The sequence below is a fragment of the Sceloporus undulatus genome, chromosome 8, assembly GCF_019175285.1.
Source record: "Sceloporus undulatus isolate JIND9_A2432 ecotype Alabama chromosome 8, SceUnd_v1.1, whole genome shotgun sequence".
Classification (NCBI taxonomy): domain Eukaryota; kingdom Metazoa; phylum Chordata; class Lepidosauria; order Squamata; family Phrynosomatidae; genus Sceloporus; species Sceloporus undulatus.
The window spans coordinates 4,532,201-4,559,548 of NC_056529.1; the positions used below are offsets into that span (position 1 = coordinate 4,532,201).

Here is a 27,348-nt window from a genome sequence, read left to right on the forward strand (position 1 = left end):
GTGTGTCTGCGTACTTTTAAGGAATTCTCTATACAATTTTCAGGCAAGAAGAATCCATTTGAAAGGGAGTCAAAACGTTTCCCCCCAAATTGGAGGGATTGGGTGCTTTGGAAGATTGATGGAGGAAGCTTCATGGGCCGCAGAACTGAAACCCAGAGGTTCATGTGGCCACCAAGCTCCACTTTGCTCACTCCAGCTATAATCCCTGACCATGCTGCTTGGGGCCAATGGAGATTATAGTCCAACATGTCAGTAGAGTGCAATAGTTTGCTCTACTTCTCAAACCCCAAATCCCAGTCCAACAACTATAGCAAACTAGTTGTCACTGAATGATGGCAATTTGGCTCTCTGGCTACTTATTTATTCCCCACCATCCTAGTTTTGCATCCTCCATCCTCTCTAGCGGTTGGTGAGCATTTAGTAGTGTTGTGGGATGCTTATTTCCTATTGGACTGAGGTCTTTGGGTGTGAGCTGGGAAGACTGAGTTCCCCTTGCTTCCCCCCCCCCCTTAAATTTGGGGAAATTCCCAAAGATTGTCATGTCTTCATGCAGGTGAGCAGTACCCTTTGGCTACTAATGAATTGAACCTGCTACCAAAGAATGAGTTTGTTATCAATAGGCTTGCATAACCTAATTTGAAGGATTAGAATGTGTTCAGGTTGGCTATTAGATTATATCCAATTTAGTTTTCTTCCCAGACCATTATTCCTACCTGTGAATATTTGTGTATTCATCACTTTAAATTTCCGTTCTCCATCACCGCCACTCCAGCCCACCTGAAGCATTCTTTGGGTTTAAGTTACACCGTCCTTCTATATATTTCCCCTGTCTCCTCCAAACAGCCCTCCCTTACTTAGGAGTCTTTAAAATGAATGAACCATTTGCTCATGCCAGGATCTATTCTTGAACTTTCCCTGTGCCGCTGCTGCTTTGTCGAACTGAATTAGCCTCTCGCCGTTTGTCATGCAAAGAACGTAGCGCTGTATATTTAGATGCTGTGATGCCATTGGCTAGCATTGATACGCGGGAGATTGATTGAATGACAGGGTAGGAAGCAGAGGGGAGGTTTTTAAAGGACATTGTCCTCGCATGCCTAGAATTGAAATTCAATGGCCCAACATCGCTCTGGTCTGTGTTTTGAAAGGGGAGCAGTCTGGATCCTCCCCAGAGCCCAGGAATTCTAGCTGCTTTTACAATGGAAGATAATGTGTAAGCTACATATAAAATTGGATTCCAAAATTGTAATTTAAATTCAGATTTCTCATCCACTCACCCAGTAATATTGAAGCGTGCTTCCAATATGAACAAGTGTATTGTGTTGTGCTCACACCACACTTGTGGGCAGCCCTTTGGGTCATCCAAGTGACCACCATGAGAACAGATCTCTGGATTAGATAAGCCTTTGGTCTGATCCAACAAACCCTCTTCTTATGTTAACAATGGCTTAGTTCCAATGTTATCAAATACTATGGTTTCTGGCTATGTCAGCAATTTCCTCTTCTTCCTCTGAAACCATGTTTGATCCTGGCTTGTTCCTTCTTAGAATCAAACTGTGGTTTCACTTCCTAGCTTGTTCTGGGGAGAAAATAGTGTGAAACATGCTCAGCTTTGGATGTCTAGAGAACTGTGTTTTGTTTTAAAATGGATGTAAAAGCGCCCAGTCCTCTTGTGAGCATGAAAGAAGGGACGGGGGGGGGGGGGGGGGGCACATTTGGGGCTCAGCATGGCATATTCCTGGTTGTTTCTTATCATTGGTGTCATTTATTTCTTTGGATGCCATTTTCCCATGGGGGCTCGCAACCTATCCAAGGAAAGCAGCAAGTATAGCAGTTTGAAAACAGTAATACAAGCAGCCAACAAATAATTATTATGAAGAATGTGTATATGTCTGAACAGACCAGTATATGAATGCCATGATCATGAGCTTGTGTCAAAGGATAGGATGGCAGTCTTGACGTTTATGTGATCTTTAAGCTTTCATTTTTGCTCTATCCTTTATGCGTTCCTGAGTACCATTTTTGTTTGCTCCACTGTGTCTCAAGAGGCATCTCAGCCCTGATAATGTCAGCTAAATATGCTCATAATACTGAAGCACCCACACTCCAAGAGGCATTCCTTTTAAAGAATAGTCGCCTCTGCTCTTATTTTTCCAAAGGCACATCTACTCACTGCCATCTAGTTCAGCAATGAGAATGGTTGCAAGCCTGCATCCAGCATTCATCACTAATGGCTGTGCTGGCTAGGGATGATGGGATTTGCAGTATAAAGCATCTGCACGGCTTCATGATTCCCACTTATGACCTAGCGCTGCAAATTGGAGGTTATTGAAAACATTCACATAAGCTCAAGTGATGCAGCTAATTCAGTAATTCATTGGATGCATTAGATGAACATGTCTTAATTACAGTGTAATTAATGTCATTAACGGTGACTGTATGACTAAGCTGTGGAGGTGAAGGGAAAGGGCTGGAGAGCCAGAAATTGTGGTACCAGATGGAAAACTCATTGGAAATGTGTTTGAGAAACCATAGCATTAGTCATCAGCACAGCAAAAAGGATAGCCATGATCCCCTCTCTTCTTCCCAATCCAGTGTAAAACTAGAATAGCCTCGGAAAAGAAGTCTAGAAAACCATGGACAGAGACATTTTACTAGCTCAGATATACTACTGTTAGCCATCTTATTGTACGTGGCAGCTCTAAAAACCATAAAAGGAAGGAATTCTGCTCCAGTTTGCAGCAGCTCGGACACAGGCCCATTGATGGCTATTTACAAACTTGCATTAAACTGGAAACTGGTTTGCTTCTGTGAAATCTGTTGCCAAATACTTTCCCGGTGTTTCTTAGTAATGCTTTGAAATCCAATGTCTGTCATCCAGTTTAAATTGATTTTCACATCTGAACACATTATCCTTTTCATATTGGACAGTATATAGCTGACAGTGCTTGACTGATGACATGGAAGAGCATTTAAAAAGATGCCATTGATTCTTAGGAGAGAAAGGTTTTGTATTTGACGCTAGCTAAGTGAAAGCATCTCTAGGCTCAGATCCCACAAAGCATAGCATTCTGCCAACACACTTGACACATCAGCAATGTCCAGAGCAATGGCCATTTCATGTCTTGGGAACTGAAGCTATGCGCACATGCTGGTCTGGCTTTAAAGCTTTCCTATTTCACTGTAAGCAAATGGATAACTATTTGCATAAGAACGGACCGGATACCTCCTTGCAAAGGTTTGTGAGAACAACCTCTGGGTGCTGAGTTACAAACGCATAATGTCTGAACAGGATTCTGATCCTAGCATAAATTGCAAGATTTCGGCCTGTTACAGACTGCCAAAATAAAGCTGCTTCAGGTCTCTTTGGAGGTAGGCTATTTAAATGATGCATGGGTCCTAAGAATCCGGAAGCTGCACCAAAGCTGCACTCCAGTGCTTAGGAATGGAGTGTGGCTTTGGCACAACCTCCGGACTCTTAGGACCCATGCATCATTTAAACAGCATACCTCCAAAGATACCCGAAACAGCTTTATTTTGGCAGTCTGTAACAGGCCTTCCAGTCTCTTTCCTGTCTTGTTTGTTACACTTTGATGATAATACATATTCTAGCTTTTCCAGAACATTTCATGGTTGTAACATAGTGTGTGTTACACCATGATTACTATTACTTACTTTATTGTATTTTACTTATATCCCACCTTTCTCCCAGTGTAGGGAGTCAAGGTGGCTAACAAAATCTAAAACAATACAAAGCATTAAAATGTAAATGCAAAGTCTAAAAAAACCAAACGATTTTAACAGCAGTTAATTTAAACAATTAAACAACTTTCAAAAGGCTAACTGATTCTAACTTTATTAACTTTATAATTTAATTTTAAAATTTAACAATTTGCATTAAACATTAAAATTGCTCAGTTGAGCAATGTTGGTTGGAGTGGATAACTTGCAGCCTTCCAGATGTTGGGCACCATCACTACTTATTGTTGGTTATGGATGGTGGGAGTTGCAGTCTAACAGCAACTAGAGGGTAACAAGTTAGTTGCTCATTCCCCGGTGGAGAGTGTTAGGAGTGTAGATGATGCAAAGATTTATTTTTAAGGGTGGTTTTGCAGTGAGTCTCAGCCACCCAAATGCTGCTGCGGAGGCATCTGGTGCAGATGATTGATGCGGGGACAAATTGAATTTTATTAGTTAGCCAAAGGTCATCGGTTTAACAGGGTAAAATTAATTACAAAAAATTCAATGACATCAGCAAATGTTTGATGAAAGGCTTTTGCTGCCCTGCGCTTTGCCAAAACCTCTGGCACCCTCCAGAAACTTTTTCACATGAAATGTTTTGTTTGTTCCATGGACTAAGTCCAGACCATGGTACTTATATTTAGAGAAGTGTTGCCTGGAAGCTTGCTGTTTGCTTGCTTGAGATCCGAGGAAAGCTGCTGCCATCATAATCTAATGGAGAAACCCTAACTTTGGAGCTGTTCCTTCCAAAGCCTCTGGCCATTCTCCTCTTTTAGAGGAAAAAGCTGTGGGTCCCACATATCCTCTTATATGAAGCCTGCCTTGAGTCCTGCGAAAGGAGAGCTTCTCACAAGAGGTCCAGGGTCCATAGAAATTGGGACTAAGTCTTTCTCATGAGACCTGAGCAAGCTTTTTATAGGATTTGCTTCAATCAGCCAGGCTTGCATTGCCAAGTGGAGGACTAGTGTGTGCCAGCTATGCTCATAACCCCTGGAACATTTCATATCTAATTGGAGGCTGTTTTGCGGTGTGCAAAATGCTCAGGAATCAGCCTGTTGTGAGCATGGCTATTCTTCTATTCTCACCTTATTAAAAAAATGCAGGTTGTGGGGCTGATTTGCCCCAAATATATCCAACGTGGTTGGACCACGTTAAATTGAACCACCTTTCCTTCTCTCCTTGGCCCTTCCTGCCTTGAAGCCCCTAAATCAGCGCATCCCAAACTTTGGTCCTCGGGATGTTTTGTACTTCAGCTCTCAGGATTCCTGACCGTTGGCTGGGGCTTTGGGGAGTTGAAGTCCAAAACATCTGGAAGACTGGAGTTTGGGCATCATTGCCCTAAATTATCCTGCTGCCCATAAAGTTCTGTACATGGAAAAGAAGAGCTGCCATCATGTCCTTTATCTCAAGAAGCAATATTTTATTTCTGGCATCCATAGTTTTTTGTGGATTTTTTGATCTATGTGGCCATGAGAAATCATCTGAAGATGCCAGCCACAGATGCAGGCAAAACATCAGGAATAAACTCTTCTAGAACATGGCCACAGAGCCCGAAAAATACACAAAAATATTATATTTATTTAAGTTGAGAAAGTGAGATTGTGATGGGACAGTGAAATTCTGGAAATCTGCTGCGTCTTGAGGCAGAGAGTATGGAGTTAGATGGACTGAACGTCTAGTTTGGTATGAAGCAGCCTCTCTATGTTACGGTTGTAGGTGTAATACATATATACGTACACAAAAGTCGCTTGCTGGTACAAAACGACCTTCCCCTTCCCTCGCTGATCTTGTGTATCACACTTGTACTGTAGTATGTGCCCGATGACTACAATGGCCTTATTCAGCTCAACGACCAAGCGAGGAGTGTATTACAAGCACCGAAAGACTGGGTGTGTTTGTAAGTGTTTGTAACCTCCGGTGAGAAGGTAAGCTCAGATCGGCAGAAGTGGAGGCTTCAATGGTGAATGGAAGCGATCGGGGCTGCCGGGGGAAGAATGATTTTTGCCTGCCTGTTTTTGCATCCTCTCTTCCGGTCTTGCCATGGGGACTCCTCTGCTCACTAACGTTTGCTTGCATAACCGCCCGCATGAATCAACTAACCCAGTTGGCAAAACAGATGATGATTATGATGGCAAGCCATGTTTGTGCTTCTGGCAGAAAAGGGACGCTCAGTGTTATGTGTCTGCTTGGCTCTCTCCCCCTTTTTAAAAGAAAAATTACCACGATTTATCTTGAGCCCTTCTGCTGTTTCTGTGGTTGGATGCAGTGGTGACTTTGATGTCAGTGGATCTGCTCTAGATCCTAGTTTAGACCTTTAAAGGAGGTATCTGTGGTACTGAATCTTAAACCAGAATAGGCCTAACACCATGGGTAACTCTTTTAAAATTCACTGTATATTCCTCAGGTCCACTGAATATGTGAGATCTGCAACTGGGGGTTGGATGGCAGGAATGGCAGGATGTTCCACATTTGCTTTCCAAGGTGGAGCATGGGGAGTGGTATTCATGGCCTCAAGAACTGTGACCATGGTGTATTTTAGTTTTCCACATCCTGTATGTGGAGGATTACTGTCGAGTTTCTTTCCCTCTCCAGGAATATAGATTGTTCATGATAATGACCTCCTGAATCTAGAGAGCAGCCTTCCTCAACCTGGTGAGCTTCAGATGTTTGGATACTGATTCCCTTGAGCCCACAGTCAGATGTAGTAGTCCAACACATCTGGAGGATGCCAGATTGGTGAAGGCTGGTGTGTATGTGTGTTCATCTCCTCAACCCCTTGACTTTTTTGAGTTGACAAAGTTAGCTTCCAGATAGTTGGTAAAGCAAGGACAGACTTAGAAATCCAAGTGAGGCATTCAGCACCATGATGCTTGGAGGCAGATCACTGAATGATAAAAGGGTCATGAGAGCAGAACCAAGCAACTCCAGACTGGAATCTATGATTGGTTCCAAACAGAATGCCATAAATGGGTCTCTTTTCATCCAAAACTTGCAATCTCTTGCCATGTGTGTGTTTGTGTTATGTAGTGATTGTTAAGAAATAGTGCAGCACTGCATTCTCTTCCCTTCATCCAAAAGATGGGCCTCTCTTTAAAGGCAGGGGATCAGCAGAGATGCTGTAGATGAGACATCTCCAAGATGCCTATCCTACACTGCCCTGTTTAGGTCTTGCAAATTCATGCCTGTGACCTCCTCCATAGAGTCCATCCATCTAGCATGCTGCCTTCCTCTCTTTCTACCTCCCTCCACCTTTCCTAGCATCGTTGTTTGTTTCCAATGAGTCCATCCTTCTCATGGGGGTCCGAAATATGACAGCCTCAGTTTGGTCATCTTGGCTTCCAGGGGAGATTTGTGTCCAGTTTATGATTTCATAATTGCTGAACAGGATGATAGCCATAATCCTTAAAAAGTTACTCTTCCCATCTTTGCAAGTTAGGCAAGTTATCCCAGCAAGACTAGGGCAGTCATGCTTGGCCCAGCGCTCCATGAGGCATGAGATTGCAAGGCGTCCTGTTTTGGAAGCAACATCGCAGGGTGGCTTTTCATTCTCTAGCTCCCCAGCTGGCATTTTGACCTCTCCCTCTCCATTCTTGCAGCTCCATGCAGACGCCATCCTCCCGCTTTACAACTTCAGTGGTCAGCCCAGCGGAGAAGCTTTGGTCACTTTCCCCAGCCTGGACTCGGCCAGGAAAGCCGTGGCTGAGCGAAGCGGGTGCCTCCTGGGAAGCCACTGTGTGGAACTCTGCCTAGTCTAGCCCCAAAGGTCTTTGGGCAGATGGCCTGAAATGTGGGAACCAGCTTCCACCCTCAAGAACAACCAGGTCTTCCCTCGCCAATGTGTCTTTTCCTCCTCCTGCAACTTAAGGGCAACTAATCCTCGCGAGCGGCTTCCAGCAAGAGGAATGAAACTGAACCGCTCATCCCACCCAAAATTAGAACATAGTTCTAGAATGCATTATTTCTGTGAAAAATCCCGACACATTAATTTGGAGAGCGCCGACGGCAGTTCAGCAGTCATAGCCTCAAGGGATCAATTTTCGTTTTGCTTTATGTAATAATTCAGAGAGGAAAAGGAGGCGTATTAATCAACCTCCTTTAAACTCGTCGTTTTAGTTTCGAATCCATGTTTGCCAAAAGATGTGCCTTTATTTGGAGGAAGGGGTCGGAGAGGCGCGGGGAAGCCTTTCTTCCAAAGACTCTTTCCCCAGAAATGTTGCCTTGTCAAGTCCTGTGGGATGTTTCTATTTGGTTTCTGTAGATTAAGCTTGGAAACAGCATCCAAATGAATTCAGAGAAGATGTTTTTCAGGATTTTTTTTTAAAATAAGCTTTTTTGTGAGGTTCAACAGAAATAATTAAACATAAAGCCATATCGGTTTCATAGCGTTCAAGCTGCCAACTTGTAAACCAAACGAAAAGAAATCCAGATATTTTTATGTTAAAAGTAATATTTCACTAGGGACAAGTACGGCACATAAACCTTAAGGACTAGTAACTTATATGTTTTTGTTTTATTTAAGGCTCATAGCTCTCGGATACTGTATTAAAGCATATTTTGCTCTAGTTTATGTGCATGCCCTTTTGTTTACAGCCTTAATACTTTATTTGTATATTACGAAAGAAGCAAACAAAACAGGAGTGGAAATCTCGACGTAATTAGTGCATGTCTCTTTTTATTTTTTAATGTATGTATATACATGTTCAAAGGATATAGTTTTTATGTTGTGTAGCCTGTAATGAGACGTCTACTGTAGAAGCACTCAGATGATTTTGGTTTTCACTGTGCCTTGATCAGGACTTTTCTCAAAATGTGCAATAACAGCAGAAGAAACGACAAGGAGCCCACTTGTGCAAAAGGCTCTCGAGGGACCTGTGTGTGTGCAGGGATTGCGTTCTTCTTCTTTTGGCTAGGCGTACAACTCTGAGTAGTACTTAAAAGGGAATCAGACCCCTATCCCCACCCCAAATGATGATGTATGCTTCTTTATATGATAAGAAATAATAAAAAAGATACTTGCAGAAAGAACACTGGCTACTTGGAGCTCCTTTACCATCTCTGGTCTGAATTGAAAACCCCCAAGATGGAGAATTGCAGAAAGGTGTGCTGAGTTGATGGGCCATGCAGTGAGGGAATGGAGGCTTTTTCTGCACTGGTTGGGATCCTTTAACATGGTCAAAATCATGTAACTTTATGTATACCTAGCAGCCCAGGCTCTACGAAACCCCGTAAGTGAAATGTGAAGATGCAAAACAGGACGCTGGCAAGAATGTCCCAGTGGGCATCAGCACTCCCTAGTTTGTGTCCTGATGCACAACGAAACTGGTGCCCATTGATCCCGCTGTGGAGAGATCTTGTAGCACCTTTGAGACTAACTGAAAGAAAGAAGTTGGCAGCATGAGCTTTTGTAGACCTAAGTCTACTTCTTTAGGAGTTGCTCCAAGCACCCCAAGAGAAGGGATTTTGAAATTGCTCTTAGCTATAGGACTTCAGCTGGGATCCACCCGGAAACTGGTACGGTAAGGAAAATGGGAGGATACGGGGTTGGGATTGAAAGGGAAAGAAAAGGTTTGATCGTGTGAATAGAAATGGGGGTTTATACATGTTGAGCCAGGTGGGGCTTCCAGGGGCTGCAATCCATTACCCCAAAGATTGAGGAGTGATCTTGAGAATCACAAAGCTTTGAACACTTGCACTAATCCATGTCACCATCAGGTGGCCCCCTTCACATTCAAAACACCACAAGAACCATTATAACTTTTTGTTATTGTTCCTTGACTTAGCTTTGGGGGGTGGGGAGCTATATTTTTCCTTTTGTCCCTGGGTTATATTCTGGAAATGTAATTTCATGAGCGCATCGTGTGCAAACATCTGTTCCTTCATCAAAATCATTTATACGGATGTTGAAGAACACTGGTCTTTCTATTGGCTTTTCACTTGCCACTTCTTTGGGCGTTGAAGTGAGCTCGTTTGAATGATTTTCCAAATTGGGATTAAAGCAAGCTCTTTATCACCTGCCTTGGTGGGATTTCACTCCATTCCCCACATTGTGGCGCACAACAAGCCTCATCTTTCTCTCTGTGTATCAGCCCTTGGCACGTAATGTACTCTTTAGGGTACAGCAAGAGGGGGGTCTTTCCTGAATTTCTGAGTGCCCCGGCATTATGTTTGATTGTGGGAACCATTTGTCCTAATGCATGCAGAGCAAAGGAGAAGAAATGCAGCCCTGCCTGCTTGGAAATGTATAAATGGGGCCTCTTGCTCCCTACCTGAAATAGCCATTTAATGGATGTTGCTGGCAGGCGAAGTAGGGAGAGGCCAGTCTGAGAGGTGTCAAGGGAGGACTCAGAGAATGAAAGTGGCTTTTAATAGCTCTTCAATGAAGCTGAAGGCGAGACCAGCGCCTGGGTCGGATGGGGAAAGTGAAGGCCTGAAGACCAAGACACCTCTTCTCAGTACAGCGAGGAGGCAAATGATTCCCACATCTCATACTAAAACCATGGGATATGAAGGGATGGCAGTTTTATTTTGCTCCCAGAGCACTGGATTCCTGTACAGCAGATGACATTATTTGGCTTTGTCTCTCATGTTAGGTTCTTTGCAATCCAATCATCAGTAATGAAGACATTAAATTGTAAGAGTTAGAAGAAACCTAATCTTGGGCCAAAACACACTGCAGAAATAATCCAGTTTGAGACTGCTTTAACTGCCCTGGCTCAATGCTAGGAATCTCAGAAACTAGCTTTGTGACAGCCTTCTCTGTCAAGAGAGCTCTGATGCCACCATAAACTACACTTCCAAGGATTTCTTAGCATTGGACTACAGCATTTAAAGTGGTCTCAAACTGGATTATTTCTGCAATATGTTTTGGACCCTTATTTGCAGCGAGAGCAGTGTTTACTCCAGTCCTGGTAAGGTGTTATCAGATACCTGATTTTAAGATCTTGAGCAATAGTTCCCAAACTTTAGTTCGCCAGGTATTTTGGACTTCAATTCCCATAAGCCAACAGTCAGGAATGCTGGGTGCTGAAGTCCAAAACATCTGGAAGATCAGTGTTTGGGAATCACATAGGACCCTTCAGATGTTGGTGCTGCGACTCCCAGCAGCAATGAGGGATGATGCGCATTGCAATCCAAGATCTGGGGCCCCACATTTGCTCCATCTCTAGGTTTGAACAAGTGGATGAGGCTGAATACAAAGAAGCCAAGCCAAGCACTAAGGCAGTGGAGGATTGAAGAGCTGCTCTATCTATTGTATAAACTCTCATGGTCATATGAAGACAATTTCTTGTTTTATGGTACTTGGCTGCAGAAAAATAGAGATGGCTGATCTTCCCAAGCTTTTTAAAAGATGACTTCGGTTGCACAAGAAGGTAAGGTATTTGGACAGCCTTTTGAGGATAGGCCATCCTCACTCAACCTGCAATCCTCCATTTGTGCCTGACTGCAACATCTATCAACCCCAATGCCAATGAGCTGTGCTTCCAAACCTTAGGCAGGCTTGCAAATTACCCATTTAGAAAGGGCAAATGCCTCCCTGTCATGGCACTCTTCATCTTAAAAGGCGACGAGTCCGTCGAGTAATTTAGGGACTCAATTGGCCCGCTATGACACAGTTGTGGCATGAGACCAGCAGCTGTGCAAATCATTTATGTTGCATTCACCTGTGTGCATCTACACACACAAAACCCCTCTCCATCGGTTTCGCTGTTCCTCCAAAAACCTAAAATCAAACAAGCAACTCATCAAGGGCCTTAAGTGCTTCATGGTCCCAGCATTATGTTTAGTTCCAAGGCAAGAATACAGAGGAGCATTCAAGAGACTCCCCAACTATATTTAGAGCGCTTCAGACCTCACTGCTTCAACATGAAATCCTTGGCACTTCCATTACTTCTTTCTTTCCTGTCCCCCTCTATTTTTATCACCAGCACCATCCGTAAAGACCAAGGCGCCATCAAGGAGACCCATCCTAAATTGGTCAAGGATCTTGCCTTGACCCATTTGAAGAGTTGCTCTCTTTCTGCAGAGAGGCAGACGCAAAAGCCAGCGGGCCCCAGGCATTGCCATCTGAGAGCTCTGCAAGTTAATGCCTTTGCCAACGCTGGCACATCACTTGTTGCAAGGGACTTACTCCTAGTCTTGGGTGATTCCAGAGCAGAGGTGGTATAATATAGCAACTTTGAGCATCTGAGTCCCGCTTCTTGATCAACATCTAGTGCAGTGGTTCCCAAACTTTGGTCCTCCAGATATTTCAGGACTTCAGCTCCCAGAAGCCCCAGCCAGCTTGGCCACCTGTCAGGAATTCTGGGAGCAGTAGTGGAAAATATCTGGAGAAGCAAAGCTTGGGAATCACTGATCTAGCTGAGTGCCCATAAATGACATCTACTGTGCCACGCAAACCACAGTTCAGTGAGGACACCTACACTTTAATGCATTTCCTTCTTTATTTCAACACTATGATTCAAGAGCCTAAAATGCATATATATATATTTTTTCCCTTTGTATTTCTGCTTGTAGCACTGCAATCATAACTTACAAAAATGTTTTTAATAATACACAAATGTACATGAAATTACAAGACAAGGCTCTGTAAACATCTAGAATGTAACCTTTAGTCTTAAATCATTATCGTCCCACGTTTGTTAAATATAAAATTTTCAATTTGAACAATCTCCAAACCTCAAGGAATGACATACATTCGGCGTATCAAAAATAGAAGCTCCCCAAGATTCGTTTGCATCCAAACAAAATTTGTCTTTTTTTTTTTTTGTCTTCTTCTTTAATCTTTGGTTTAGAAAGGATGGCAGTTCCATTTTTCCTGAAGTTTATTACAATGAATGCCAAACTGTGGCCAAACTCTGGTAAAACCAAGACCACTTTTAAAGCCCATATCAAATGGGCTTTATACACTGCCTCCTCATTTGATTTACAAAAGCCTCTGTTCTTTCTATAAAAGAGTTAATCAATGCCTTCCGTCGTATTTATTTTTAAGTGGACACCAGCACAGAAAGCCATTGTAGATTTGGAGGCAGGAGAGGCGAGTAAGGTAAATGCTAGTCACAGGCTGCTGCTGAAGGTTGTAAATTGCATAGTCCAATGGAGATTGTGTGCTTTTATATCCACTACATTACACAAAATTAACAGTCTTACCTACAGCATCACACAAGCAAATAAAATAAAATAAAATTAAGACCCTTGTACTGAAGCTTTTACAAGGCAAATACAACCATTATTTTTTTTAGTACCCAAAGTCTACATTTCTCTTTTAAATAGGAAAGCATCTCTACATCTACAGGCATCAAGGTATTCAAAGGCATCAGAAGGTTCTGTGAACAATCCAAAAACAAAAATCCACCACCACGAGGTCTCTGTACCTTTCAATAGGCTTCTGCAAGAAAGGCGGTAACGCTGTGGGCCTAGGAGGATTGCTCACTTAGTGCATAGCAATTTGGGATTGTCTGGGTTCCCACATTTTATGTACAATACAAACTCAAAACGACTCGGGAGGAAGAGGTGGGAAAACACACATCACTCCAGGATTTACTGGATTGCAACTCCCCTCAGCCCTAAATATCACACCTGGGAACGCTGGGAGTTGCAGGTCCAGCATCACCTGGAAGGCTGCATGATTCGCAGCCCTAACCTATAGGGAAAAGAGGTTGTATCAGACACCATTAAGGGGCACGAGATGCCACAGAAAGCTCCAAAAGATGAAATCACTTCAAAAAATGCTGGTTGCTGGAAACCCACTATAATAAGCCGTAAAATGGCAATACAGCTGCCATCGTAAAGGACACATTAAAAGGTGTGTACTCTTTGAAAAGGAGTGAAGGGCTACACGCTTAACTATCCATACTTCATTCAGCTTTTTTAAAAAATCAGTTTGAACTCCGTCAACAGAAGACAAGATGGACTTGCAAAGAAACAGCAGAAGGGGCTACCATCTCCACATCTCAGCAACGCCCTTTGATTTCTAATTTTTCTACTTGGCAATCTAGTAACCACAAAAGAAAGCTGCTATTCTCAGGAGCTAAGGAGAAGCCGAATTTTGGCAGGCCATTTGTTTTATATATATTTTACAGTATTTATTTCAAGGATTTATATCCTGCCTTTCTCCCACAAAGGGATTCAAGGCAGGTTGGCCCAATAAACGCAAGAGGGTACTACATCATTTGGTTTGCAAACTACAGCCAACTGGATTCCCATTTGCCTGATTAAAAGGAGGCTTAAGACAGGCTCCACGTTTTCACAGGAAAAGGAAACTCGTAGGGTTTCCTGGGCTACATCCACACTGCAGAAATAATCTGGTTTGACACCACTTGAACTGCCGTGGCTCAATGCCTTGTAGAGCTCTGGGGCCGCAACCAACTACAATTCCTAGAATTACACAGCATTGAGCCATGGCAGTTCAAGTGGTGTCAAACCAGATTATTTCTGCAGTGCAGATGCAGCCCTAGTCAGGTTTCCTGGAGTGTGCTCAAGGCAGACATTATGGTGACAAACTTGCTGTTCATCACTCTAAAGAGCATCAACATTTCACATACTGCATTGTTGTTAGATTTTTTAAAAACCCACAGTTTTATCTGAATCCTGTGGTTTCCAAAGGTTCCCTCAATCTTCTTTCCCAGTTGGCATCTTCCATTCTGTTCAGTTATCCAAAGGTTAATAAGCTTGATTTTTCAGAAACATCATCAACGGAAATCAAGTCTATCGAGTGGGGATTCCCATCTTATGTATCTGGATCCTATATACTCCTGCATGTTCCAAATCAGATAGGCTCCTCCAAGTTACAGCACTGTATGAAATATTAATATGAAACGGTGACACTAGGCAGTTTCAACTGCAATCTCAACTCTGTTGTTTCTAACTAAAGGCCTGAGATTCTAAAGACATGGCATGAATCATAGCGTTGGAAGAGACCGCAAGGGCCATCCAGTCCAACCCCCTGCCATGCAGGAAATCAAATCAAAGCATCGCCAACAGATGGCCATCCAGCCTCTGTTTAAAGACCTCCAATTGTTCCTTGACAGTGGGCAGCTGGAAGTTGTAATAGGAAGTACAATCCCCATGAATTTCAATGCTGCTTGAACAAGTTCACGGCAGCCAATGCCTCCGAAGACTGACTCTACAGTATTAGCAAGGTTGAGCACATCTTTGACAGCGTAAGGGCTTAGAGAATTTGTCAAGGTCTACAATGGGTTTCACTGATTCAATCAAAGTCTGTTACCTTCCCCCTTACTGAATGCTGGGATTCATCTTTTTCAGACACCGGTGGGGACTCTGCAGCCCTCCGGACGTTGTTGCACCGCAACTCCCAGAATCCGAACTCAGCATAACTAACGGTGAAGAATGCTGGCAGTAGTAGGTCAACAATATCTGGAGAGCCATACGATTCCCACCTTGTCTCAGACAATGGAGCATCACAATGTCATCGAGAAAAGAGGTTAAGAAGCAAGTTTTAGTCACAAGAGATATAAATAATCAGGGTTTTTTTTTATCTAACATACAAAAAGACACAGACTGCGTGAAAAACCCTACCTGAGGGATTTCAAAACCTTGCTGAAAACAGTTAAGGTTTATGGCTTTTTTAAAATAAAAATCCCCAAAATCTTAATTGTCTCTCTAAAAATATGCATTCGTAGAAACTGTTCCAAACAAGTAAAGCTGTTTTTGTCAGTAGGGGCCTGAACCGGCAAAGGGGGGGGGGAGTATAAAGTTATAAATGTTAGATTTTGGAATGTATTTTTTAATCCCAATACTTCCATGATGGAATGGTCTCTTTGCAGCCTACCAAAGATGTTCAGTGTATAAAGAACACAGATCTACGTTTGGCTTTTCTTCCTAAAAATCCAAAGAAAATGCTAACAATCTTTTATACAACAAGACTTCCAAAGGCATTGGCTTAAGATGACAATTAATGTTGTGCCTCTGAAATATTTCATTATTAAAAAAAAGGTTCTCTTTAAAACCATATAAGCTTAAAGGCTCTTCAAAAAGATCCCTCCCCCTGCATATACAAATTTATTTTACAATCCTAATATCACTCCTAAGGAAAAGCAGCATATAAGATGTGTTTTTTTTAAAAAATCCCCACATTCAGTACTGCACAGATTGAGAGCAAAACTATATTTCTCCATACAATTAAGTACTTAATATAAAAGAATTCTATTAAATGCACAAAACAAGCAAAGCTCATTGGTAACGTTTTTTGTCATGGTTAAAGTATCTTGTGTCTCGTATTCATTTTTACAAAACAATTTTACAGCATCCTAAAAGGGTAGAATTAGGATGCTTTGTCCCTAAGTGAGAAGGGTAACCCCGCTATCCCCCAGAACAGCTCTGCAAGGATCCACGGTTCCAGATCATCAAGGCCACAAAGTCGGAAGCACAGGAACTCTAGTGAAGGGATGGAGCATTTTTAAGGGGGAAAGTGCGAAGTTCTCTGGATTGCTTAATTCATAAGCCTAAATAGCTATGGAACTCCATCGGACATTCCTGCCTCCAAGGATGCTGAGCATGCATGTGGTGAATGGATGGTCACTCCTGCTCCGTGGGAAACAGAGATCTGAGACATGTCTCTTCCTATGATTTCATTCACTGAAAAAAAGAAGAAGAAAAGGTTAACACACCTCCCCAATTTTCATTTTCATTCCCTGAACTGCACTTGTTTTTAGAGCTCTCCATTTTAGATCATACTTATAGTGATACTATAGACCAGTGTTTCCCAAACTTTGGTCCTCCAGTTGCTTTGGACATCAGCTCCCAGAATCTCTAGCTATGTTTCTGGGAAATGAAGTCCAAACACCTGGAGGACCAAAGCTTAGGAGCCACTGCTATAGACTTTCAGCCACACTAGTTTAAGCTCTCTCTTAACAGGACTTTTTTAAAAATGCAATTAAAATATTTTTAATTGATCATACATACAGCGCTATGTAAATTTTACAGTGCTTTATTAATAAAACATAATAATCATCATCATTTAATTTAATTTATTGTAGTTCTCTGCCTCAATCCATAAGAAGAGGCGGGTAAGAAATAATAATAGGAAGGAGAAGGAGGAAAAGAAGAAGTCATCGGTAGGTAAACTTCCCACTCTTCAAACAAGGTTATCATACCAACCTACTCCTTTCCCCCAAATCAATAAAACCAATGATGCAGATGAAACAGTCTGTGATAAACACAATATTAAAACCAAGTCAAAGGCAGAACAGAGAAAAAGGCACTCATTTGGTACTAAAAAGAAAAACCAGCTGAAATTCTTAGAAGACAGTATTCCAAAACTTGGTATGCTACAGCCAGATTTTGTACTGTACTACTCTGAAGCAGACTTGGACAAAGTACATCTGATTCAAAGCTAGAGAGGGGGGATTTTATGCTCAGCCACAGCATTAGAGGCTGTACTTTTAAACTACCTGGCCTTTCCCAAGAGCGTATCCTGGGGAGCTACTTAGAAACGTCAACTGCATTTTGCACTGCCAGCTTCCCCTTTTTGGCTTACCCTCATTGCTAAGCCTTGTGCAAAATGAATATGCAACTGAGCAACAGCCTCAACCTCCTTCCCAGCTGCAATGCCAGATGTCACCCACCATTAGCCAGCAGACGCAGAGGACCGCAGAAGGGGCATTCTGTGGACAGATCTCTCAAAATAGATACAAGACAACACTCCAATGGTCTAAGCTACACTAGGGTTTCACTGGATTTGTTCTCGGCTGCAGCACATGATACTACATTCCCTACCTTAAAAGCTCTTCCATTTCGGTCTACTTGTCACTGACTCCAAGCACAGCAATTGTGGCAACAGCTCACAGAAAGCGATGCCTTCAGAAGAACCTCAACAGAATGGTGGACTTAAGATCTTAAAGGTTGTCAAGTTCAGTACAAATCCTGTTTCTCTTCAGTTCCTTAAGTACAGCCTTTTCTATGGCGCACTGGACTATGAGCTGATAACTTCTTGTTCTTATTCCAAGTCAGTTAAAACCACTGTTAAAACTTAGTTAGTTCTCAGTTGAGACTCACTATGACACAGCCATACATAAAGGCATAATTTCCTCTCAGGTTTTTTTGGCAATCATTCAAATTATGTGCAATAACAATATACTAAGTGGTGATAGTGCTTAGCTCTCTATAGAGCTAAATCACACAACTACACATTTTACTTCTGAGCACTATTGTCACACTTCTGCCCCTAACCTTTCTCCACTTCACTTTGCTTTTCCATTGGGAATTGCAACAGGTATCCCTGGAATTTAACTTATTTAAAGAGGATCATGACTTCTCACTAAAGTTAAAGAAAGAAATGTACTGCTGCTTCTTTAGCCATGGCAGTTAAAGTGGTGTCAAAGTGTATTCCTCCAATTTATACACCCCTCTTGTCTCTAATCCTACCATTCTGACAAGTGAATATTCCAATATATTCTGTAACGTCTCCATGGCTTAGCCAAAAGCTAGGGATGTCTCAAATTCTTACTGTCATGAGCAAGAGGTTTCAAAGTCTGCAGCCTGGTTTTACTTTATCCCTGTCCAAGTTATTTGATTTAGAGAGTTAATTGGAAAACTGTTTTTCTAAAAGTCTTAACATGCTTCTTTGTCCTTTTATTCAACCCTATGGCCTGAGGAAGCACCCCAGAGAGATTCAGACTCTCAGTCTGTACTCACAGTTAGATATAACTGTGAGTTATAAACACTGGACGAATGTCACAAGGTATGTTTAGCTCCCCATATAACTTATTACTATTTGGTTATTCAGATAACTGGCCTAGATAAAACTTGTATTTTCCCATTTTTTACGTTTAACAATGCCGAAGTTGGCGCCAGTGTTAAAACATCATTTATATCAATGGACTGATTTCTGAGTAATCTGTCAATTACTGTGTGTAAGGCAGTATCCTTTGAAAAACCATCTGATAAAGACTGTACGAGTAGCAGAAGCACCAGTTAGGAAAACCTCATTGTTGAAAGCCTCTTGTAATGTTTTGTAAATTCTTGTTCTGCATAGAGACGCATCTGCAATTTTATAAACTGTATGCATTTGTGTATGTTGCTCCAAAAGATCAGAAGCTGTGAAAGAAAGAAAAGCAAGGCAGGAATCCTGCATACATGTAGCTTGAGAGCTTGGAATTGCAGACTACTTCATTACCTGCTGACCATTTGGAAATTATTTTGAGGCATAGTTGTAAGAGAAACAGGTGGCAAGTGACACTTGATAAAGTTGCTGGAACGATCTCCTTTGCCTTTTGATCTTTAAACTAGAAGTCTACCAAAACCTGCCTTCGAGTTGCAGACCCTCAATAGAAACACAACTAATTTAAAATGCAGCCAGACTATTGCACACACATACACAGAGACAGAAGCAAGGACTACTTTGTGAATTGCCAGGATGCAAAGGTACAGTATTTAAACAGGAACAAAGGAGAGAGAAATTGCACTCAAAAGTAAATATTAACGCGTCAAACTGGAACAGAGTTAAACACAGACACAGGCCTGTTCCAGACTGCCAAAATAAAGCTGCTTCGGGTCTCTTTGGAGGTATGCTATTTAAATGATGCATGGGTCCTAAGAGTCCGGAGGTCGTACCAAAGCCCCCACACTCCATTCCTAAGCACTAGAGTGCAGCTTTGGTGCAGCTTCCGGATTCTTCGGATGCATGCAGCATTTAAACAGCATACCTCCAAAGAGACCCGAAGCAGCTTTATTTTGGCAGTCTGGAACAGGCCTAAGTTTTAATTCAGTTTCAGAAAAAAAAATATTTGGGGAAGGAGAGCAATGTAAATTGCAGACTCAACTCCCAGGTAATGTTGCTTCTGAAATAGATATGCCAAAAATGTAAGAATATTGGCACAGCTGCATGTGCCAAGAATGTCCCAAGAGACATAAGGGAAAAAACTTAACATGCCAAGCTCTGTTCAGGTACCACTTAAGTGTAGGGCATTTCTTTGGTGAAGTACTGGGTGTTGTTGTCTGCTATGTGGTGTTCATTTATAGCAGAGGTTGTTGAAGAGGCAATTCTCGACTCTCCTAAATCCCTCTTTTTCTGCCTCAAAAGGCTGACGTACCATTCCTAGAATCCCCAGGTCCATCAATGCACTTTTTAAACATACAGTATCCCCCCTGTCCCAAGCACACTGTTTAACATGAAAATAATACCTGTTTTTCAAGCCAGGGGTTGAAATTTTGTTTTTTAACATTTTTGGCAGTTTGTGAGGACCACTGAAAGTCACAGAGCAAATAAATGGGTCTATCCTAGTTGCACATCCGTTTTCCAGTCCTATCAACCACACTCAATGCACAGCTATTCAGAAAGGAGATGCACAGCCAGGGCTTGGGGGGCCCACTCTTACTTCAACATGAAAATGCTTTACGCTGGAGTCTTATATGCCTTTCAGGGATTCCTTCGATATATTCTGTTTATTATATAGTTTGTGTGTGTGTGTGTGAACCACTTTATGTATGGGCTAGACCCGCAAGTTTTGTAGCATAAATGAAATATATACTAGAATAATTGCCAGACTTCTGATGTTTGCAGTGGCAACAACAACAACAACACTCCCTCCCCGACACACACACACAATACAAAAAGATCTCTCAATTTAAAAACGGCCGAATCTACTGCCTGTAAATGCATTCTCTAATAAGTGCCCATCCATTAAGCTGAAAGAGCAGAACTGCATGAGCAAATGAAGCATCCAGAAAAGCACAGAGGCAAGAGAGTTGTAAGTTGTAAGAGTGGTCAACTTTCAAAGCATAATGCATGCTATTTAGCATCCACTCACAGCAGAGGATGCACATAATGTCTCAGATATTTGTAATGTCTGGGGTGGGGGGACTGCAATCCTGTCAATTCCAGCTCTTATTTGTGTGTATTTATGTGTGTATCTATGTATTTAGCCTAACCTGCATAGGCAGAATGTGCACACATCCATTTGGAAGTGTGTTAAGTCTCACACATTAAGCCTATGAGTGTCATGCATGTAGACAGTACTGAAAATAGGTAATCCAACAAGGACACTGGCAGGCACAACATCTGGGGCAGGGGGACAGCACAAAATCTATTTAATATCCTAAGTTCACTCTGAAGGCCACATAGGGCTATGCATTCACCCACAGCGTAGGAACAGAAGCAATGGAAGTCAGATGAAACTGACTTAGATCTTCATATGTAATACCCAGAACTGAGATGTTAAGGTTGCTAGGACCATCCTTTACATTTTTTCCATTGCCTTCACATATTAGCAAAGTACAGCATGTGCTACGGCACAAAATCAGTGACTGCAATGGCAAGTGCCGCATACACTTGACTATAAGTCGACTTCATGTATAAGTCGAGGGCAGGTTTTGGGGTCAGAATTATGGATTTTGCTATGACCTGTAGATAAGTTGAGGGTAAAACTTAGGGGCACATGACAAACATCTGAAGGATGAAGCAAAGGAAAACACTGCCAAAGAACTTACAAAACTCAAGCAGGCCTAACTGTTTGTGCTCACACTAAAAGGCTGGATGGATGAGAGAGCAAGGGTGAGTCAGTGCTTCCACCAGGAGATGGTTTCTTTTTCAATAAGAGTTAAAGTACAGTACATACATTGACCTGTGGATAAGCCAGCTCAGGTTTTTGGGGTCAATCCTTTGACTGAAATTTCTAGACTTATTCACAGGTGTATATATAGTATTCTTTCATGGAAGCCCACCACAGCAGCCCTTTTTCTGGACATGGCCAAAATGCTGCTCTTCCTCTAATTTCCAGTGTTAAATTATTAATCACTATGTGTTGCTCCAGAAAAATATAACTAACTGTTTCTTTGGCAGAGACATTCACAGACGCTAATGGGTATTAGTCAATGAAGATGACTAGCAGGCATCAAGGGTTACTGAGCTCTTAATGCCATCTCTACTTCCCCTTGAATACTGCACCTGCACCCTCATGCAAGCCCTAGCAGCTGTGATTGTGCTGCAAGCCTTGTAACTGGAAGCTGAAGTGGTACAATATATTTAGCTTTGTCTTTGTTGTGCAGAGCCAGCAGATAGTATCATGTCAATTTTCACTATAGCAGCAAGCCAGGATATAATTAACTTGTCCTATTCTATACTGTGGCCTAGCCTCTGCGATTCAGCTTGCTTGGAATCAAGAGATGATATGGAAGACAGATATTTCAGGCTTAGCAAATGTGGCCTTGACAAGTCACCAGTTTTTCAAACAACCACAGCATGCTGACAGGTATCTCCCAACAGACTATTAATTCAATATCAAAATTAAGTATTACTTTCAGTTGCCTTGCATCACCATAAAGGTCCCATACACATCCCTCTGTGATTTAAGACTCAGCTTTCTACAGTGGGGATCTGGACCCTTTAAAACTAGAATTTCTCAGTCACAAGACTGAGCAATAGGGAGTCACTTTGACTTATCCAGCACCAGTTGTTTCACATCTGCCCTTCTAGTGAGGATATCATTCGGGGGAATCTACATATTCTAAATATGCCACCAGCACCAGGAACACCAATGAAATGGTAACCAGTGCACAAGTATGCTAGGTGATATCATATATCTGCATCATATCTCCCAGACTTCCATGAGATTCCCAGGAAAAAACCAAGATGTATATACTTTAAGAAATACATATCTGAAGAACAGAAAAGTAGCTTGAGTGTAGACATGCGTAGGATGTAAGCAATACTCTATGATGATTAAGGTTATGTGCTAGATGTACAGCCTCAACAGGGCCAGTCCACCCTCTAGAACGTCACATGAATAAACTGAAACTATATAGAGATAAGAAGAACATTGCTTAGAGGAAAAATGAATTGAGATCTTACTATGTGTTCATAGACTAGTTCAAAAGCAGATTCCTGTCCTGTTGAGAAATCCAACAAGTGAGCTAGCTTTGATCTAGAATAAATGTGCAGCCCTATTATTTGGCTTTCTAATCCACAGCTTTATGTAATGGGAGATACAACGGATAAGGAAGTAAAAGAAGATTAACAAAAGGTCATCATAATCTGATAGTGAACATAATTCAAGGTTAATGTAACCTCAAGTTGGTTAACAAAGACTGCATAACTGACTATTGTAAAAAGAAATTTTAAACAAAAATGTTCAAAGCTACATAGTTGTATTATTCATTCTATCATTAAATTCCTTTTAGCAGACATATTTATTTACATCAGTCAAATAAATATACACTTTCTGGAGAGCTTAAGCATCTTTGTTCAGTGGCTAAAACTTAACCCCCCCTCCATACCACAATCTGCTTATCATTTACTCAGCAAGAAGCCGACATTTATTTCAACTTCTTGTAAATATTAAAAGCTTCATGGCCCATGATGTACTTTTATGGAGTTATCCGTGTCCCTAGATCCCAGTGGTGCAACATTCAGGGGATCACATTTAATATCATTTGTGGTATTCTGATACACAAATAAAACAGGTCCTGCAGATTTGCATTAGAATTTGCATTTTTTAAAACCTCAGATGAAATGAAATATTACTAATCTTTATATGACAGAAAACATTTACAAACTGGTTTTCTCCCTCCATTATAATCCCCCATTTAAAGTCAAAACAGCTAAAAGATCAAGGTTGGGAATCACTAGTTTATAATATTACCACGAAGATGATATTCAGAAATACCCAAATTCATTCCAATTGTATCTGTATAAGACAAATCACATCTAAATACTGCTTCTTGTATACTTAACATCTGCAAGAATAAAGCACCATTCTGCCTTTTTATTCATGAAACAGCATTCTGCATCAAGCAGAGCATTTTCAGACTGTCAGGATTTATATTCAGAAGGAATGTTCTGAGAGGTATTCTGAAATCTGTAACCATACCACCCAATCTGAAAACACCTCACAAATAAAAGTGTCAATAGCATCTTCTGTATCTGTTTTGTGGAACTACAACAGTAATGTCCACAAATCAAGTAAATATTCCCCAAATGCATTTACCTATTTATATCTTTGTGCCGCAATAGTGCAGTGAATAGGAAAGCCCCACAATCTGAACAGCCATGTGTGCAGAGTTTGGATCAAACTATCCAATTGTAATTTTTTTGTTATACTGTTTTTCTAAAAGTAACCCGCCATTCAAACCTTTCAGTCCTAACACATTTATCACTTACCATCATCTAAAGTGATGTCTTGCAGCCCCATTGTCTGAAAATTCAATTCTCGATCCTCAGGTTCAGGCTTAATGTTAACATCTGACCCCTCTGATGAAAATGGAGATGTATCACATATATTATGATGCATCAAAGATGAAGCTGCAGCAATTCCTCCCAAACCTGGGCTATGTGCCTGTGGGGACTGTTGTCCAGAGTGACTAACAGTAGTTGGAGGAGGAGATGAGGCAGGTCCTGAGCTAGGAGTCTGGTAAGGCAAAGGCTGCAACTGTGGTGAAGATGGCCCAGACCGTGGTGAATGGACCAAAGAATGAGAGGATTTTGGTGATGGTGATGGACTATTACCTTGATTTGAAGAATGGTAAGTGACTTGCTGCAACTGTGCGGAAGGGTGTCCAAGGGACTGAGTCATTGCAGAGGAGACTGAACCTGGCTGAGCATTTGGACAATGGTACCCCACCGGTTGCAGATGAGGTGAAGATTGTCTTGACTGAACTGGGTGTGCTGAAGGATGCCCGCCTGTTCCAGCTGAAGTTGACACTGAACCTGGATTCGAAGAATGATACGGCATTGGTGGCAGAGATTGGCAGCTAAGGTTTATTAGCGGAGGTACAGTTGCATCTTGCTGAAATGAAACTGCATCATATCCCTGGCTGGAGGAGGCAGAGTTAATGGGAAGACCAGGCTGTCCATTAAATAGAACATTAGATTGCATAGGCTGGTAGGAAGGCCTCACAGAAGATGTTGGTGTTACCTGAAAAGACTGGTGAACTACACCTGGGGGCAAAACAGAATGCTCTTCACCTGGACTAATATTTCTACCTTGAATGTGTGACAATGGGGATACTGCTGAGGACACCATGGGCGTGTATGGTTGCTGAATAGGGCATACAAGGCTCCTGGGTGAAGTAGAAAGTAAAGTTTCATGTGAGAGCCCTGGATCGGGGGAAGGCAGTTGAGTTTGGAGAGAAGAAAGTCCTTTGACGCCTGTACAATGAGTCAGGGACAGTGATGGAACCGAAGACAAATCCATTTCATCTCTGTTCTCTTGTTTCAGTACAACTGTATAACAGAAAAGAAACCAACTAAAATTCACTATGAATGGATAAATATTAAAACCAATACATGCAAGATGCTGCATTAAATCAAGTGAGACTGCTGTAAGAAGCACAGAGAACTCCAGAGTAGTACTGAGAAAAGTCTGGAACCTGGATTGTATCACCCATTACAAGGATTAGAAAATCCTGGTCTAAATCTGGCTACTATGGATCTACAAATCAATGGAAACCACAAGTTTAACTATTTAGAAAATCAGGACCCCCACAACCCAGTGAAGAACATTTTAATATCATCCATAATTCACACTCAGACGACGATACATACCTGGAGTGTAAGTAAAACGCTGAGACTGGCTCTTTTTCCTCTTGCCATTGCAAACATAGAACTGCACCTGGACAGCAGCCGTAATTGTTTTGTTGTGATACGGAGGAACTTCAAGAACAATCGTAGACTGGATAAAAATGAATAAAGTTATATATTAAATGCAAGGTGTACCTTAGCATCTTCTTCTACATAAGCTTTGTTAGGTTACCTGATGAAGCATATGTTTTATCTCCTAAGATGTGTTAAGACTATGGTACTGACCCCTTTGATGTGATGGTGCCTTCTTCTGAACAAATGGCCATTGCAACGTCTCAGTCACATGCGCTAATCCTGTAAACTTTGAAGGCCTCAAAGGACCTTATTATCATTTTAATTAAATCTAATGGCACTATCTTAATGCAAGTTCCTAAGTGAACAGGCTAGGTTCTAAATTCCGCATTTTTGCAAAGCGACTGATATTAGAAAATCAATGTCAATAATGTATTTTTTTAATTAATACCGTTCCGTTAGTAAGCAGTAACATTTATGAACAAACACAGTTTACTTAACTTTCTGTCAAGCAACCTGAATTAAAAAATAAGTTAGAAAGGAATTCTCACCTCTTGACTTCTTTCCCGGATTATTTTTCCTTCCACCTCCCACTGGGGCCGTCCATCTATTCAGACAAAAGTTTTAATTCAAATCAGATTATTCAAACATAACTCAGTTAATAAGGGTAGATACAGCACAAGACTGAAATTCTTAACAGTAATGATGACTTATGAAAGGCATGTTTCATTGCAAAATATCCTCAGTACTAGTGCCATGCATAGTATTGAAGTGAAATTGTCTTGACTAAAGATGCTTGGCAGGGTAAGTCTAACTTCTAGGGAAACTACAGAAATGGAAATGCTGTGCAGACAAAGTTGGGATCAAAGAAAAATCTGAAGGAAGAGAAATCAGGTGATATTTTGGCCTGGGACCCATTCAGAATTAATTCATCCAATGCAGCAAAAGGAAAAAGCATAATGACAGATTGGAATCAGATATAGATAGATACTGTATGCTAGAAATAGTGACCACATCAGGTGGAGAAAAAAAACACTGACACAGTTTCTTACTGAAGATCCTGCACTCATTTTAAAGACCAAAGACCTCATGAACATGTGCCAAACATTACGGAATATATATTGTTCCACTCCAGTTCTAGTTGGATTTCAGATCAAAAAAAAATGTATGAAACAGTTTTCCGATTCTGACAATGCTAAGAGACTGAGGCTGAGAAGAAGAATCAGAAGAAGATGCTAATAATACTGTATCTACACTTTACAGATGCATGTCTAAGAAGAAATGAAAGGAAGGAGAGATCTTCCTACACTTATGTTCCAGTGTTAGGTATCAGTATCAATTTTCTTCTTGTGCAAGAGACAAGAGGACGTTTATTTACAACAAACACACCTTTGGTTCTCCGTTTCAGTCTCATAATGAAGCACCTTCCATTACATTTTTTAAAAAAAGACTAACTTACCTTGCCCCTTTTCAAGAAATATTATTTTTGATTCAGGCAGGAAGTTAGATCCAGTCACAACCAATTCATGGCCTCCATTTACTGAACAACTATTGATGCTGTATTTCTCTATCTGAGGAAGTTCTTGGGCCGATCTCTGGGCTTTGTGAAAAAGATATACAAAAATATGTCAGTATATTGCAACTATGGCTAAGCAGGTACAACACCAAAAGCCTTAATGCACATTTATTGTGGAGTTGTTGTTGTGTGCCTTGAAGTCATTTCCAACGTACGGCGACCCTGTAACAGACTTTTCTTGGTAAGATTTATTCAGAGCGAGTGGTGATCACTCTCATTGTGCAGTTCCTCCCGAAGGAATAAGTTTGCACCAGAAAGAACTTGAATACAAGAGATGTCTAGTTCTTCTGTGTTTCATATTTTGCAAGCATGTGTGCACATACATACATGCGTTGGACTATGACTCTGGAGACCAGGGTTCGAATCCTGGCTTGGCCATGTAATCCCATTGGATGACCTTAGGCAAGTCACAGTCTCTCAGCCTCAGTGAATGGCAATGGCAAGCCTCCTCTGAAGAAACTTTTCAAGAAACTGCCATAATAGGGTGGCC

At 41.5% G+C, this 27,348-nt stretch overlaps 2 protein-coding genes across 10 annotated transcripts in view; one reads left to right on the top strand and one right to left on the bottom strand.

The window, feature by feature from the left end:
- Window positions 1-8,763, top strand: part of ESRP2 (epithelial splicing regulatory protein 2) — a 41,124-nt gene extending 32,361 nt beyond the window's left edge. For 6 of the 7 annotated variants that reach the window (XM_042437591.1, XM_042437594.1, XM_042437595.1 and 3 more), the window contains one exon: window positions 7,335-8,763. In XM_042437591.1, coding sequence (XP_042293525.1) covers window positions 7,335-7,493 — 159 coding nt within the window. In that variant the 3' untranslated portion in view covers window positions 7,494-8,763. Of the gene's footprint in view, window positions 1-5,549; window positions 5,664-7,334 lie in introns of all 7 variants that reach the window. The other variant, XM_042437592.1, reaches the window with a different exon arrangement.
- Window positions 8,764-12,165: 3,402 nt separating this feature from the next.
- NFATC3 (nuclear factor of activated T cells 3) overlaps window positions 12,166-27,348 on the bottom strand; it is a 40,500-nt gene continuing 25,317 nt past the window's right edge. For 2 of the 3 annotated variants that reach the window (XM_042480901.1, XM_042480902.1), the window contains 5 exons: window positions 26,742-26,882; window positions 25,834-25,889; window positions 25,235-25,361; window positions 23,852-24,913; window positions 12,166-16,332 (listed from right to left, as the gene is read on the bottom strand). In XM_042480901.1, coding sequence (XP_042336835.1) covers window positions 16,208-16,332; window positions 23,852-24,913; window positions 25,235-25,361; window positions 25,834-25,889; window positions 26,742-26,882 — 1,511 coding nt within the window. In that variant the 3' untranslated portion in view covers window positions 12,166-16,207. The remainder of the gene's footprint in view (window positions 16,333-23,851; window positions 24,914-25,234; window positions 25,362-25,833; window positions 25,890-26,741; window positions 26,883-27,348) is intronic. The other variant, XM_042480903.1, reaches the window with a different exon arrangement.